Source organism: Haliotis cracherodii, unplaced genomic scaffold, assembly GCF_022045235.1.
Source record: "Haliotis cracherodii isolate W230 unplaced genomic scaffold, xgHalCrac1.p SCAF_30, whole genome shotgun sequence".
NCBI classification, from domain to species: Eukaryota; Metazoa; Mollusca; class Gastropoda; order Lepetellida; family Haliotidae; genus Haliotis; species Haliotis cracherodii.
The window spans coordinates 640,393-657,552 of record NW_027266287.1 but is presented as its reverse complement, the minus strand read 5'-3'; the positions used below and the strand labels follow the sequence as shown (position 1 = coordinate 657,552).

General features: G+C 38.6%; 1 protein-coding gene across 5 annotated transcripts in view; it reads right to left on the bottom strand.

Moving 5' to 3' along the window:
• The window catches only part of LOC139476996 (3-[(3aS,4S,7aS)-7a-methyl-1,5-dioxo-octahydro-1H-inden-4-yl]propanoyl:CoA ligase-like), a 34,098-nt gene extending 20,087 nt beyond the window's left edge, over positions 1–14,011 (bottom strand). Inside the window, exons 1-2 of one of the 5 annotated variants that reach the window (XM_071259554.1) lie at positions 13,973–14,011; positions 4,548–4,610 (exon numbers count right to left, since the gene is read on the bottom strand). In XM_071259554.1, coding sequence (XP_071115655.1) covers positions 4,548–4,599 — 52 coding nt within the window. In that variant the 5' untranslated portion in view covers positions 4,600–4,610; positions 13,973–14,011. Of the gene's footprint in view, positions 1–4,547; positions 4,611–10,547; positions 12,424–13,100; positions 13,146–13,276; positions 13,353–13,972 lie in introns of those variants that run through there. The other 4 variants (XM_071259555.1, XM_071259552.1, XM_071259550.1 and 1 more) reach the window with 4 other exon arrangements.
• Positions 14,012–17,160: the final 3,149 nt, after the last annotated feature.

Here is a 17,160-nt window from a genome sequence, read left to right as displayed (position 1 = left end):
ATAATTTGTATATCATTTGTAGCTTCACCGTTCTGTATATCATACGACATAAAGTCCGATTATTTACAGTAATAGATTCAGTTTTAGTTTCAAAATAAAATGAAATGGCTTTTCAGTAACCTGTTTTTATGAAATTACAATATTGAGTATTACACTATTTCATTTCATCTTTTAACACTTGTCTAAATGAAAAAAATATCGCATTCAACGGTATCAATTTCTTGTTCAAATGTTCAAAGAAATAGGAGATTAACACAGGTTCATACATTTTGTGGCCTATATTTACGTATGATATGAAATGAACATTGATAAATTTTCATAGTGGAATTATTATATTATGTGAAAAAATTGTATAAAATATATCCAGAATCTGAATCATTGAAACTGTAAACAGCATGATACAATGATCATGTGTGCTTTCATTCAAGGATCTTCACCTCAAAGAAATGATCAAATATGTACAAACAACGTTGATGTATGACACCAGTCACACCTCTAGCGATGACCAACTTTTACAAAATGGCGTGTTCGCTGACAACAGCATGCGGGGCTTTACAAGGGGACTTTCGTTGGTTCTGGGATCGTATGTACATAAAATGTGACATGTAAGTAATCAGAAACATTCTGACAATCTGTGTACTGTTATTTGTTGTTTTATTTTTCATTGAAAGCAAGAGAAATAGTAAAACATTCTGATAAATACCGCTGGGGTTGTGCATGATTTTGTTTCAGTCATCGCGTCACGCTGGACGAAAACTTTTACAATTTCTGTTGAATTTAACAAATGATTGCAATGTAGTTTTTTTATTTCCCTAATTTTTCGTACACTCAGTTTTCCGAGCACAGGGTTTGTTTTCACACTGAATCTTTTTTGCTTGATTTCATCTTGACACTTGGTATTGGTGACAAAGACCCATTAACATTTGAATCTAAAATGTATGAGGAATTTAAGGATGTATGTACCACATCTGAGTTTGAAATATATGTGATGTTATTGGCGTCTTTAATACCAGTATGCGTGAAACAAGATTTTTTGTAATTTTATTATATGGCAGAAAATTCACTTTGGCGTTTGTGTCTGCATATTTTCCAAAACATTTTAAACACTTCTAGGGTTATCAACGACGTTTTAGAATGAACATTGGATATTTGATAAAACACAGATACCCGTGATCACTAATATGCTATTTTTGAAATTCATTTCTTCGAATAAATATTCGAAATTTAGATTAAAAAAATATGCTGTAAATAACACTGAGAATGGTGATATATTAATGTGTAAAAAATGGCAACATTTACGATGTACCTAATTTCAGAGGTCATTTTCAGTAATTTAGCTTTGCCTTAAATGACATTTGATGATATCACAGAACAGGGAATTTCCCATAGAATTCAAAACTGTGAAGTGTATTTGTTTGTATTTTAAATTTTATTCTACTTCAAAGTGAGGGTTGAAGAGGAGGGACATATATATCCCTCTGGCATCCTGGGGGTAAAGAAACACTTGTAGTTCTTTCTTTAACCACGTTCTATGAACAACTGCAAAACATCACATTCACTTATAAAAGACACCTTTCTCTTAAAAACAAGCCATCATCTGAGTATGAACAATGTCTGTGTTATGCAACGGCCCCTAGTATAGCGCAAGCTATCTAGATAAAAATGGCCATCTGAAAATGTTATAATGATGTCCGAAAACCTATGATTCAACTATATAAATCCAAACACACTTTTGCTAGGAAACTTCAGTGCTGACCATCCACTGTGGGGCACAAACACATATACAAAGAAATTTGGCAAACTCATCACAGACTGGCTTGACAGCAATAATTTAAGAACTTTAAATGATAATGAACCAAGTTATCCTACTGATGATCTTCAAAATCCAACAGCAGTGAGTAACTACAGCGAACCTTTGAAATAAAAAAAAGCTGTGAAGTTCTAAAAGACACCTGGGGCAATGCCCACTGCCCCATAAAAATATCGCTTACCATCTCCAAACCACTACAAGACCCATCTTTAGATCAAAATACCCAGCGAATACATTTCAACTTCAATAATGAAAACTGGCAGCTGTTTATAGAACTCTGCAATCAAATAGACAGAACACAAATAAAAAACACAAACATAGAAAGTATTATAAACCTCATGTACAAACTTTACAAATAAAATCAACAAAAATCCAATAAAATTGCCACTAAATCTATACCAATCTCTAAAACCAACCACTCACATAACCCAGTCCCCTGGTGGAGCAATGAAGTAATAAATGCTAGAAAACAGAAAAAAGTAATAAAACATAACTCCAATAAAAGCAAAACCTTTATTTAACAAACATCAAATACCTTACCACAAACAAAAATGCAAATATAATTGCTGCCCACTTTTCAACAACAAGCAGCTCCACAAACCACACCCTTAAATTACAAAATACCATAAAAATTATGACTTCACACACTTACCATTCAACCAAATAATAAATATATAAGAATTACAAACTGCAATCACTACATATCCCAGTTGCCTGCAGGGAGTCACATTTGACCAACACCTAACACGGATACCTCATATTCCTAACCTGATAACCTCATGTCAAAAAGACTTGGACCTTATGCATCAGTGGCAACGATTAGGGGCCGGAGAAATCAACCATATAAACATATATACAAAACACTTATACAGTCAAAACTGGATTATGCTGCTTTAGTATTAAATTCCCTTTCAAATATCAACAATGATAAAGTTAATTCTATCCAACACAAAGCACTCAAAATAGCCCTGGCAGTGCTACAACTAAACACTCGCCCGCTAACCCTTTTTATTATATTTTAAAACTATATTTATTCAACAATTATTTTCAGTAAAAAAGGTTCCTTTCAGAACCTTTTCTATATCAACTGTATCAAAGTTAACTCCAACTAGGCCATACCTCATAACATGATATGTGAGCTGAAGGCCTTAATGTTTATTGGCATTCTGTTGCGGAAACCACGCGACTGGAGCTCGAGGGCTACCTCGACCATTACACAAACAGTTAACTGTTCTATCTGCAAACTGGTAAGTAAATATAGTTTTCTTCTTGCCACAGAACCAGAAAAACCTGCCATTCTAACATTTGACTGTCACAGGTCCAACATGATCTACCTTATCTATTGCAAACAATGCAACAAGCAATAAACTGGCGAAACAAAATGCAGAGTTGACAAACAATTAAGGAGTTTTGGCCTTTTGGGCATATCATCGTATAAAATATTCTAGAGATATGACAGTTATTAACTTAATAAGCACTTCAAATTTTTAAGAAAGATTCAAGTAGGGACCTTATGTTCCTGGTTGCATACATCCTAAATCCGCACTAAGCCCTGTTCAACATAGACGAGGCATCAAATCGAAAGATCTTTGATGAACAAACTTAACTGTACTTTTCCGGATTATCAGTGCTCCAAATTAAGAGGGATCCTGGGTTTCTTGAAATCTTCTCCAGTGGTAATTGAATCCTGCCAAATCTTTAACATGTTCAACAATAGGGTAAACTTATGACATAGATCTTGTGACTTAACTTTGTCTACATTATGATGTAGCCTTTGTGATAATATGGTAAAGCCTTGTATGTGTAAATTTGAAAAATATGTTGACGAAGTTCTTGATTCAACATTTGAACTGAACAAAAAACATTCTTGAATGTCTGTATATGGTCGAGATTGTATGTGATTTCTTTCCAATGACTATGTAACATCTCTTCCATTCAAATGTTTATCCCATTAAAACGAGACATAGACAGAATCAGTATCATCTGAAAATTTTCTACATTTTTCCATTCATATGTCAGCACATGAGAGCTAGCTAATAACTCATATGAAGTCAAAAAGTTGAGGATAGAAATAAAATACACAAAGGTACACAATCACGTTTTTCGGTTATCAGTGGCCCAGTAAATTTGTATTACCTGGCTTATAATGTTGGATAGGATTTCAAGATGTAATATTTATTCAGTGTCTCATTCAGTGTCAACCTGATGGCTTATAATTTCAATGTTTCTTGTGCATACACTTTTCAATACTGACAACCTGTTATTCAGCAGTAGAAACTGACAGTTTGTCCACTGGTCCTTATAAAGATAACATATAGCAAAACCCTTAAAAAAGGGTAAATTTCTACTAGTCCTTAGGATACCTTAACTATTGGGAAGTTTGGCAAGGACAATAGGACTAGTGCCAATTTCTAACACAGTTATTTGAAACAAGTAGGGATAGACGACATTGGCCATATCCATCTAGCCTGCAGCTCATTTTGGACTGGTGGTTTCTGTGAAATATCTACATTTTGGAGAATACCACTAGGCCCTCCAAATTTTCACTAGTCTCAGACCAATGAACAAATGGATGTGTCTATATCTGACAAGTTTTGTATCTTAACATTTTTAGCAGAAAACTCCCTGCTAGAAGAAACCTGTTGGCAGAATTAGGCAAACTGTTCATCAAATAATGACTTGAAAGTTCCTAACTCAGTTACAGCAAAAAAGAAATTTGTGGTACATGTGTATTTACCTTTCGATGGAGCTTTCCTTTTCTTCCCTCTTCCTTTTGCCTTGTTGTTCATGATGACTAGTTCTACAAAAAGAAAATAGGAACCATTTACTTCTTTGTCTAGACAAGTGACATTTTGGTATCATGAAAGACTAATCATAACTCTTAGAGAACATTTGCCTAAAAGCTGTAAACGGAGCCTTTGTGGTAAGCAAAGTAGTGCACAATTCTCATTAATAAATTTATGCTTATTAATTGTATTTCTTACTCAAACTTATACTAGGCATTATAAAGAGACAAGCCAGTGCTCCAATTCATAAACACAAACAATCAGTATTTTATAAATGTGCAGACAATATTGCATTTGTTACACTGCTCTGTGTGTTAAATAGAAGGGTAAACAACCCAATATGTCCCTAAATAAATCAGTTTCTAGTGTGATTTGTCTTATCCTTCCTGGATGAATAACTGCCATTTGTAGTAATTGTCACATTCTATGCAGGGGTCAAAATTAACATAAATTTGCTAGTGCAAGACATAATCATTAATCAAAATTGATTTTTCAGAAAAATGCCATCTGTCATAAATAATTTTATAAAACATGTTTTTCCCTTCCCAAAACTGAAATTTGTAAGTAATAAGATACAAAAACACATGCAACCATTCAAGTATTTTCATTTATGGAATAAGTTTCTTACTTTCAGACCAAATCTTTAACATACAATTCCTTGACAAAATAGAGATGATACTATTGTTTGGAAAAAAGCAATTATTAGCAACAAAAACATCAAACAAAGCTTACACAATGTGTTTGATGCAAATAATATACTAGGTGCATCGTGAGCTATGTCAAAACTACCTTGTCAAAAATGTGGCTTTGTACTTTAGTTTCATGTTTCCCATAATAATTGTCTGTGTGATGTGGTCAGTTTTATGGAGGACAGTACAGCATCTTTGTAACATTCTTTTATTGTAAAAAATACGACAACCATTTGTCCTGTAGTTACTGAAATGTAACATTTGATTTTTCTGCAACCTCACAATGGCCACTTGGGAGCAGATGGTGATGTTTAGGATGAGGTAGATAACCAAATGAAAATTAACTTTTCAGTATCCATTAGATCTTACACACTGTGTCTCCTCAGTGTGACTTGTGGCTTCTGAGAAGTATACTAAGGACAATTTCCTTTTAATTTTCTTTTCAATATTAGCAAAATATATCTTTTTTTATAAATGGCAAAATTTATATTAATACAAATGACAAAACCCTTTCAATTTTTACAGGTGACTGGGTCTTATGTGTTTGATACCTTTATCATGGGCATTAACTATGAACAGAAGTTTGGTAATAATGCTTAATGTTTAAAACTAAAATAACTGTCAGAAGCTGGTAGTTATTTATTGAATATACATAAAGCAGCATTAGAAATTGGCACTAGTCCTGTAATCCTTACCAAACTGCCCAATTGTACAGGTATCATAAGGACTAGTAGAAATTGGCCCATTTTAAGGATTTTGCTATATGTTATTATCATTAGGACAAGTGGACAAAAACTGTTAGTTTCTAATTCTGTAAAGAATTAAAATAAAACGCATGGTCATATTTAATGCCCATGATGCCTGTATGTCAGCCCAAGTCAGTTTGTCTGACGTTTAAGGAATCGTGATGGTTAGTAGAGCTTCATTCTTTAAGTGGTCTTTCTCATATATGTTATCACTATTCTGGTTAGTAAACATTTCATGTCCTGCTGCTTTGCTGACTTGGATTCTGAAAAAATGTGCAAATCAGAAAGAAGTAACTTACACACATTATGAAAGCAGAAATATCTTGAAAACAATTGGCAATGTAGGTCTCCGGCCACAACAATCACCTCAAGGATGAAAACAAACCCTAAATACAGATGTAAATACCGTATTCGAACACCAGACCATAGGGCATAGTTAATAGCTACATTTCAACTGAAATAGTTTGAGATCAAGTTTCTCCAAAGAAGCATGTGTTCATTGTCTACCTGCTTATTCAACCCGTCTGAAACGGAGTTTTGTTTTTGTCGTCTGCTTGAACCGGAAGTTTGCTGCCGTAAACCTATACAATATCTGTTACGACATTTCATTATTAAAGTACTTGTTTATTTTTATTAGATCTATATGATTTGCCCCCCCCCCCCCCCCCCCCCCATCACGTTTAATGCTAAGCTTTGCATGCTTTCTTAACATGGATAAATACAGAATATATTTACGACATACTGCAGTCGAGAATCCCGAAGCACCCAAGTTTAAATCTCATTAAAATCAGGTCTTTGTTCTCGCTATCGCTATCTGTCTTCAGATCTTTGTTTAGCGGTAGCGAAAACTAAGATCTGATTTTAATGAGATTGAACAAGTTTTAACAGGACAAATACCTTCGCTTTCGTGAGGTACAATAGTCGATATTATCATCTTTACAATTTGTTAGCACTTTTATTTGTCGTAGATCTACAACTGAATCCAAACACGTTCAGCTAGGTTTTATCCATTTATGCATGAACATTTCGCCATTGCGAAATGGAAGTATTGTAACCTGTAGTAATCTTACACTACTAGTGTCAGGATTCGCTTTTGTTTGTTCGAATCTGAGATTCTCCCAGGGGCAAAACTACCATTAGCTAGGCCTACAGCAGAAAAGCAATTGCTTACAACGAAAAATGCACATTTTTACATCTAACAAAGCACAATTTTTTTTTTCAAAATACGAAACCCACAATTGACCATCTATGCAGTAAATTATTAGATCTAATTTAAACTCTGCACGGTCGAACTTGATATTTATTGTCTGACTTGAAAACCGGAATCTTACGCACTTTAGGATTTTAGTGGTAGATGGTTTATCACGTTGTGAGAGTGGTGTCCCTTTGTTGACACGATGCACGTTTTTAATATATATATATATATATATATATATACATCGTCAACATGGTCAAGGAAGAAAGAAAGGCTGTTTTAGATCATCATGACATCCCCATGCGTATTTATGACAATCTAATAACCTTTTAGTAGACTACTAGTAACTTTTGTCTGTTTAATATGTTATTCTGAAGTGCAATATCCTAAAATGAGCAAGACATTGAAATTCAGGGGTGGATTATAGGACAATTGTTTCCTTTTTCAAGGTCAAATGTGTGTTGAATTGAAAAAAATATCAAAAACTAGTCCTGCACCCTGACTGTGGAATATATTATTTTATGAAAAATAAGCACAATCTAGAAACGCATACAAAAGCAGCCAGCTCTAGCGAGCTCTATTAGCATAGGTGAAAAAGTTTGTTTTATTTTTAGAGTCAAGAAGGATATTGTGTAATATAAGATTTCATAGACTTAGTCTAGTATTTCACACAGGCTAGCAGAGAGCCCTTTAAAGTAAGTGTTTCACAAATATACGTACTTTGTGATGTAAGCAAACCGCTCTCTCACAATTATCCAATTTTCTTTATGATGACCATCTTCCCGAGGCAAGAGCGTCCACTAGCCTTTTTATCAAGGTCTTAGACCGCCTCCGTGGTCTAGTGGTAGAGCGTCCGCCCAGAGAGCGGAAGGTCCGGGGTTCGATCCCCGACCGCGTCATACCAAAAGACGTTAAAAGATGGTACTTGTTGTTACCCTGTCTGTCGCTCGGCATTAAGGGGCTAAAACAAGGACTGGTTGGCTCGGAGTCAGTATACTGTGTCTGAGTGGGGTATTCATGTTAAACTGGGGCATGGTATCTCAGTGAGCTAGCACTATAAATCGGCATCAGTCCGGACTAGTACAAGCAGCCACACAAACACACACACACGTACATGCACGTCGCTATATAAGTGCAATAATCTGGGACGCGACGTTAAACCCCATTTCACCTCACCTCACATCAAAGTCTTGTTTCCACTTTGAGACAGGCTAAGGGACACGATTGCCTCGGGAAGATGTATAATGACAGACCGGCTCGCGTTTAAATATGAAAAGCAACAACCATCACATACTAGGAATTAACATGTGAAAATACATAAACGTAATATTATCGATTCGTTTTTATGTTCAAATTTCATTTGTCATCATAGATGCTTCTTGAATGAACTCGAAGATGTGCTTGTAAAACACGTATATATATATGTATATACAGATTAGTTCATATATAAATATATGTATATATAAAACTAATAAGAAAATCTATTTAATAAATTACCAGTATTTGTTACAAATACTATTTAACATAAACGGTCCCAAAATACAGCAAATAGCTTTTAAAAGCATCTGTTTTTTAAAACCCTTGGAGGGCTTCGATGCTTTGCCCTCTCGTAAAATTGGGTTGCTTACATTTAAAATTAGCCTTGTTGCGCCCCTGTCTCTCCGACGAACCTAACTGAGAGTAAGTGAGTTAGTTTGGTTTAATGTCGTTTCGAACAGTATTTAACATCACTCGCCTGATGTGGAAGTATTAGATGTCATGTGACAGAAACATAAATGTTCGTGGGTTCGAATCCCGGTTCGCCCCGATTGTGTTTCAAGGTTTATCAGCACCATACCCGCGTACGTGGGTTTCACCGAAGTGGTGAACGTCTGAGACCTGCATCACTTCGGGCTTTCCTCCCGCATTAAGCTGACACGCCGTGATATAACTGGAATACTGTTAAAAGCAGGGTTCACCGTGTGGCTACAATGTGAAATAGGGCGGATTGGAAAGGTAAAGTCAGGTTTTGTCTATAAGGTTTTCCCGTACATTCGAAATCTGAAAGAACAGATTTTCGAGATATAATTGCAGGTCAGAGAGGAGAGGTGAAGTGAAATGGAGTTTACGTCGCGTCCAAGATTATTGCACTTATATTGCGACGTACAGGGTAACAACAAGTACCGTCTGTATGTCTGGTATGACGCGGCCGGGGACGCTCTAGCACGAGGCCAGGGAGGCGGACCCAGGTCAGAGAATACACAGTACACGCACGTCCTTACAAGACACGTATTTCTTAATATCAATGACTGACACTCCGGGAATACACGTGTTTAAGCCCAGGGCCTAATAACGGGTTGTATCACCTTTTACGACCGAATATTTTATTGAAAACTCAAATTGCCCTTCATGTAATTTTAACGAATCAATTTTTGTCAACTTTAAAGGTACATTGAAAGACTTAAACACAAAGACATGAAATACAATTGAATTGATGCCAATATATGGAAGCCCCTCGGAGCGCTGAGTCTGAACAAGTCCAAAATGCCCCTGTAATACGCCGCTTTGGTGGATTGCTCCAAATTTGTTTTTTTCTCACGAGCTATCCTTTAAACCGGTATAGTGAGTGACTGAGTTTGGTTTAACGCCGCTTTTAACAGTATTCCAGTTATATTACGGCGTGTCAGCTTAATGTGAGAGGAAAGCCCGAAGTGATGCAGGTCTCAGACGTTTACCACCTTGGTGAAACCAACAAGCACGGGATGGTGCTGACAAACCTAGAAACATAATTGGGGCGAACCGGGATTCGAATCCACAATCATAGGTTTCTGGCGTGTCCAATGGACGCAACTCTACATAGCGAATCGCGGCGCCTTAGACGACTTGGCCACCCGTGTTCCCTAGTACCGGTGTAATTATGTAAACAATATGTTAAGTTCCTTTGAATATCCTGATGAGAATAGATGCAGGCCCCCAGCAACGTACATATATATATATATATATATATATATATATATATATATATATATATATATATATATATATATATATATATATATATATGCTGGACGTAAGCGGCGACTAAATGGATTGATCGGGTGGTCGGGCTCTGTGATTTGGGGTGATTACATGTCGGCGTTACCCGAGTGCATGGGACATTGCTTATACTATTAAGCACTTGTTTGTCTGGTCTAGACTTCATTATTTACAGACCGCCGTCGTATAGCTGGAATATAGTGAGTGAGTGAGGTGGGTTTAACGCCGCTTTTAACATTATTCCAGTTATGTCACGGCGTGTCAGCTTAATGTGGGAGGAAAGCCCGAAGTGATGCAGGTCTCAGACGTTTACCACTTCGGTGAAACCCACGAGCACGGGTATGGTGCTGACAAACCTAGAATCATAATTTGGGCGAACCGGGATTTGAATCCACAATCATATAGGTTTCTGGCGTGCCCAAGGGACGCAACTCTGCACAGCGCATCGCGGCGCCTTAGACGACTGGGCCACCCGTGCCCCCAGCTTGAATATAGAAGAGAGCGCCGTTAAGCATCAAACACACTTGTTCTAACTCAGCTTCGATGTAGCCTCAGCTGAAAGTTTCTTCCGATCTAGTTTACCCGTACTGGTAAGTGGGAATGCTTCGAAGAATACTACATATTTGGGGACAACATTGAGAGTTGAAGTCTGAGCAAGTGCAAGCTCCTTCCTACAGAACATGATGACGTCCTCTGTCGTTGTTTCAGCGCCGGCTTGAGGCTGCACGCACGCACAGATCTCATGATGCATGACCTGGTGGGGAACTGGAACAATGGCCACCTGCTGCACCCCGGGACACGCCATCAGCACCTTCTCCATCCACGTCGGGTAGAGGACGTAGGAGCCGTGCATGATGGCGTCGGAACTTCTCCCTTCCACTGCCACACTGCCATCTTTGTTCATATATCCAATATCACCGGTGCGGAACCAGCCGTCGGTAATAGGAATGGGTTCATCACCCGCGTAACCCATACAAAGAGTTGGAGACTTGACCAGGACTTCTCCACGACTCTCGTTGTGCAGAGCTGTCGTGGACTCGCAGTCTACTTTCAGCTGTACACCTGGGAGAGGGTACCCAACGGTGAAGTCTCTGAAGACAGCAACACTGTCGATGCCCACATTCAGGGATGCAATATACCCTAACTCTGTGGCACCGTAGACTATCTGAAGTGAGTCTGCAAGGAACCCAAGTGCACAAAGGTTCGCTCGTTTGATCGGCTGGCCTCCAGTGATGATTTTCTTGAATGGTGGTCTATCAAACCCCTTCTTCTTAGCTTGTTGGTACAGCAGTTCCACATGAATTGGCACAGCGTTAAATACACTGACGTCCTCTTCATTAACAGCATTCCATATCAGAGAAGCGAAATCCGTTATTGGTCCAGCTCCAGCGTCAACCAAAATGCGAGTGCAGCCAGTGTACAGGAAGTGTGCTGGGTACCCGCCAGCCCACCCTAGAGGCGACGAGTGATATATCTTGTCGGGTGCACTGAGGTGAGTACATATACTGAACATGTACCCACTGTTCAGGATATTTCTATGTGATTGTTTCACCAGTTTCGTGTAACCCGAACTACCAGATGTTGTAAATATTGTGGCAAGGTCCGTTGGCTTTGTGCGATCATAGACGAATAACTGTTCTGATCTCAAACCTGCCAAGAAGCCTTCGCTGTGCCTTTGAATTCGGCATAGTTGAACAATTTCCAAATCTTTGACAAAATCCGACGTAACCTTTAAGAGGTCCTTTCCTGATTCCAGAATAGTAAAATGTTTCTGTAAGAGGCCCCAAGCGCTGTCCGATCTTTCAATATCGGAAATTAAGATCTTACACCTTACACTGTTGATGCTTTCTGCTAGATCACACCCATCTTCCCGTAGAATCTGCCCATTCATAGACACCCCTCCTGCCAGATGGACTCCGAACTCCACAACTATTCTCTCAGGAGTATTTGGGAGGGCAATACAGACGACCTCACCAGGCTTCAACCCTCCCTTGGTCAGTCTTGACGCAAACCTACTGGACAAATCCAACACGTCCCCCCTTGAGAGGGTGAACCTGCCATTTGAACTCCTGAAGATGAATGCAGGCTCGTGGGAATCAGTCTGTCTCCAATACTGGATTCTGTCGACTATTGTTTTATCTGTAAACCATTGGTGGTCAGTGTGTGCCATATTAGCTTGTAGCTGAAACAAAGTATACACTTTTGTATATCGAATATAGTTTGTTTAGTTTGTTTGTAGTTGTTTAACGCCTCACTCAGCAAATTCCAGTTATATTACGGTCTGAAAATAATTGAGTCTGGACCAGACAATCCAGTGATTTACATCATCAGCATCGATCCATGCAATTGGGATACGATGACATGCGTCAACTAAGTCAGCGAGCCTGACCACCCGATCCCGTTAGTCGCCTCTTACGACAAGCATAGTTGGCTGTAGCCAACCGTGAAGCGGCCGCAACCGTGATAAGTCCCCATGGCAGCCAGTTAGCTGGGTCACGGTTTGACCTGGACCGCCTCCGTGGTCTAATGGTAGAGCGTTCGCTCGGAGAACGGAAGGTTCGGGGTTTGATCCCCAGCCGCGTCATACCAAAAGACGTTAAAAGATGGTACTTGTTGTAACCCTGTCTGGCACTCGGCATAAAGGGGCTAAAACAAGGACTGGTCGGCTCGGAGTCAGTATACTGTGTCTGAGTGGGGTATTCATGTTGAGCTGCGGCATGGTATCTCAGTGTGCTAGCACTATAAATCGGCATCAGTCCGGACTAGTACAAGCAGCCACACAAACACACACACGTACATGCACGTCGCTATATAAGTGCAATAATCTGGGACGCGACGTTAAACCCCATTTCACCTCACCTCACCACAGTTTGACCTGCGTTTACTGTTGCGAAAATAACAGCGTGACCTTGACCTGTTATTGGCACAGACGGTTCCGCCCTTGATTGGGACAGCTAATCTATATCAAACATACGAACAGTAAGCCACTTAAAGTACATATGAAAACTATATACATATATATCACACTGTTTTACCTCCATCAACACCCGATAGTCATTGTGGGCTTCTCAGGACGGGCATAGGTACAATCGGCAAACCTCGCCCCTTTCCACAAAGAAGACTCGCGTTTAAACGTGGGAAAGAGAGTCACTATTCGTTACCAACTCGTGTTGTTACGGAAAGGGGCGAGTGGTAACGAATGATGGGGTCACATGTCCCCATACAGCAAACAGGCCTCTGCCCAAACACGATCACGGATGCACAGTATTGCGTCTCTGTGTTTAGTTGTCGTTAGTCATAAATATACGTAGATTACTTATTCAGTTTTTATCCGAAATATATTCAAAATATACTTGTATACACCGTTTTGAAAATAGTTCCAACCTGTTGACTGCAAACAGTTATTTACATTCCTAAAACATATATTAGTGATTTATCGTCGTCACACATCGCTACCAGATTACCAGCTTTATGCATGGGTTTTTCCCGAATGACAAGGCGTTCATGGTCGCCGACAGCAAGCTAGGATGTTTTCATCACGTGACGGTCATATGCTGGCGAGGTCGACGGGTCAAATTTAGTCAAGGCTTACAATGTTACGAGTCACCACGGCGGTAACTGTGTGCAGAAATGTCGGGTCGTTTTGAGACGGGACGTATTATACCATGAAATTTCCACGGGCTGTAATGGTAAAATGTTCAAACGGATCAAAAGTGGGACAATATAGTTACCTGTGTCGTACACCTGCCGTCCAAATGAATTCAGCTTTCCCTTAGTGCAGCCAACCTTGTTTGTTATCTCTTTTCCCTTTGACGGTATTAGGTCACAGAAAAAAAATAGTATTTTATCAGCACTTGATAAAAATATACACAAAAGTTAATGTGACACATTGCCAGCCTTGGATCGAGGCAAGCTCACACAGTCAACAGAGCATTGAGTAAGTGAGTATGTTTTTTACGCCGATTTTAGCAATATTTCAGCAATATCACGGCGGGGACCCCGGAAAATGGGCTTCACAACCATAATGCCATTTACAGTACATATTTCTTTTCTTTTTTGTTGTTGTATCTGCATAAGGCACAGTCATCAAACTTGTTAGTTAATGCAGAACAGGTTTGGTTTTATCTATTGCACTTTCATATCAACACAAGTTATAATGGTAGCCTAAACATGTTAAGGGAGAATCACCAAGTTCTATTTAGTTGACGATCTATTATCAGTGATAATGACAGAAACAAGCAATATCTCTCTTGACAGTATTTGACAAATCATCTCAAGTGTATAAGGGGCATAATCTATGGCTCTACAAAATCTTTGTGTATCGGCATAGTATTCTTATCTTTGCACAACTAGAATATATTGAACCTACACAATCGTAGTTATTGTCTCTCTCTCTCTCTCAATAGAGAGAATGGTTTCTGTGAGGCCACAGGATGTTCATTATGTAATTTCCAGTGTTGGAATGGCATTATTACATACTTGTTAGAAGTGCTGCTCAATAAACAGTGATGTTGAATATATATAGTTGTTTGTTTTGATGTCCACGTTGGTATTTCTGCTATCCAAAATGTGAAGTGAGGCTGTCTTATTGTTTATGGTCATTTTCAGATATAAATGCAATGTTCTATCAATGTGAGCAAAGACCACTCACATTTTAGCATTTAAATTCACATTTGCATTAATTTCCATACATCCTCATCAATATTAACTAATGTACCTAATCATCAAAATGTAATGGTGCTTATTCACAACTTTTGCAAAACATGATTTTTGGTCAGTTCTGTAAAACTAGATTTAATCTCATCTTCTGATAATTTCGCTTATGTAAGCTTATGTATTGATCAAGTTGACCTGTGTATGACATATTTATTGATATTCACAGTTGTCACAAGATTATTGTCAGACCTTAGAATTATTTGCTTATGAAATGTGTAATGTTTTGACATTACATCATGTATTGTAGGACCCTCCTTGCAGAACCATCTAATACGCTTCCAAGACGATGGGAAAATAAAACATGGATCTCCAATAAATCTCAATGGAATCCCATTTGTTGTCGTTGGATCCCGGCTCATGGAATGCCATCAGGGTCCAAATCACCGAAAAACAAGCCCAGTGTAAGTTTTATTTGTAGTCACCTGGAAACCCAACTTCCTTATACATGTCCCTGAAAGTTTTTATATCTAAATTGGTAGTTTTATAAAAAATAATAAAACTAAGTAATTAAACATGCAAGATTTACACAATTTACAATAAAATTATTGTGCTGGTCCTGGTTTCTGACACATCTCTCTCTCCTTCCTCCCTCGCACCCCACCCCCCCCCCCCCCCCCACACCCCCACCCCCCGAAGTCCCAGGGTAAAAAAGCATGTTCCTACAAAAAGTGTATACAATCACATATTACAAGTGTAACATCTTGTATTTAGGACCACCATGAATATGACCACGGATATTCACAAAATATTCCGGCAAAGAAAATTACTGGAAGCAAAAAGAGAGGTTGTTCTGCTGCAATTTACCTTCAGGAGGTGATCACCTTTCCCGATTACAAGGTAATAAGTGGTTAAATGTGTTATAATGCTGAAAATCACAACCTGAAAACTACACTTTATACTGCATGGGCTAATGGACACTCACCATATATGAACATAAATATTTAGGGCCATTTTTGTGACAATGGATATCCTGGTATTTGATTTTAATACAAAAAACACCATAGAATCCGAAAGAAAAACTTGAAAAACATCAACATAAGATGTGGACAAATAAACATGTTTACTCAGAATTCATATCATAACCTGTTGTCACTCAAAATCCCAAACAATGATTAAACTGGTAGTAAATACACAAATATGTTGTTTGTGCAGCTAATGAGTGAATCTCATCACCACAAGCAACTGAAGTCCCAAGAGCTCAGAACTGTATTAGAATCACCTGTGTATGACGATGTCAGAAGGGAAAAGCTCATTTATATTGACCTACCATCTGAGGACCTTCATTCCAACCATATCATGGGACAGGTAATACATACAAAAGATGAATCATACCCCACCTGTTGTTATCCCCTATATGACAACACATGGGGTATGAATACACACCAGTACTACATATAAGAGATGAATCATACCCCACCTGTTGCTATCCCCTATCTGACAACACATGGGGTATGAATACACACCAGTACTACATATAAGAGATGAATCATACCCCACCTGTTGTTATCCCCTGTATGACAACACATGGGGTATGAATACACACCAGTACTACATATAAGTGATGTATCATACCCCACCTGTTGTTATCCCCTGTATGACAACACATGGGGTATGAATACACACCAGTACTACATATAAGTGATGAATCATACCCCACCTGTTGTTATCCTCTGTATGACAACACATGGGGTATGAATACACACCAGTACTACATATAAGTGATGAATCATACCCCACCTGTTGTTATCCCCTGTATGACACCACATGGGGTATGAATACACACCAGTACTACATATAAGTGGTGTATCATACCCCACCTGTTGTTATCCTCTGTATGACAACACATGGGATATGAATACACACCAGTACTACATATAAGCGATGAATCATACCCCACCTGTTGTTATCCCCTGTATGACAACACGTGGGGTATGAATACACACCAGTACTACATATAAGAGATGAATCATACCCCACCTGTTGTTATCCTCTGTATGACAACACATGGGGTATGAATACACACCAGTACTACATATAAGTGATGTATCATACCCCACCTGTTGTTATCCCCTATCTGACAACACATGGGGTATGAATACACACCAGTACTACATATAAGTGGTGTATCATACCCCACCTGTTGTTATCCTCTGTATGACAACACATGGGGTATGAATACACACCAGTACTACATATAAGTGAT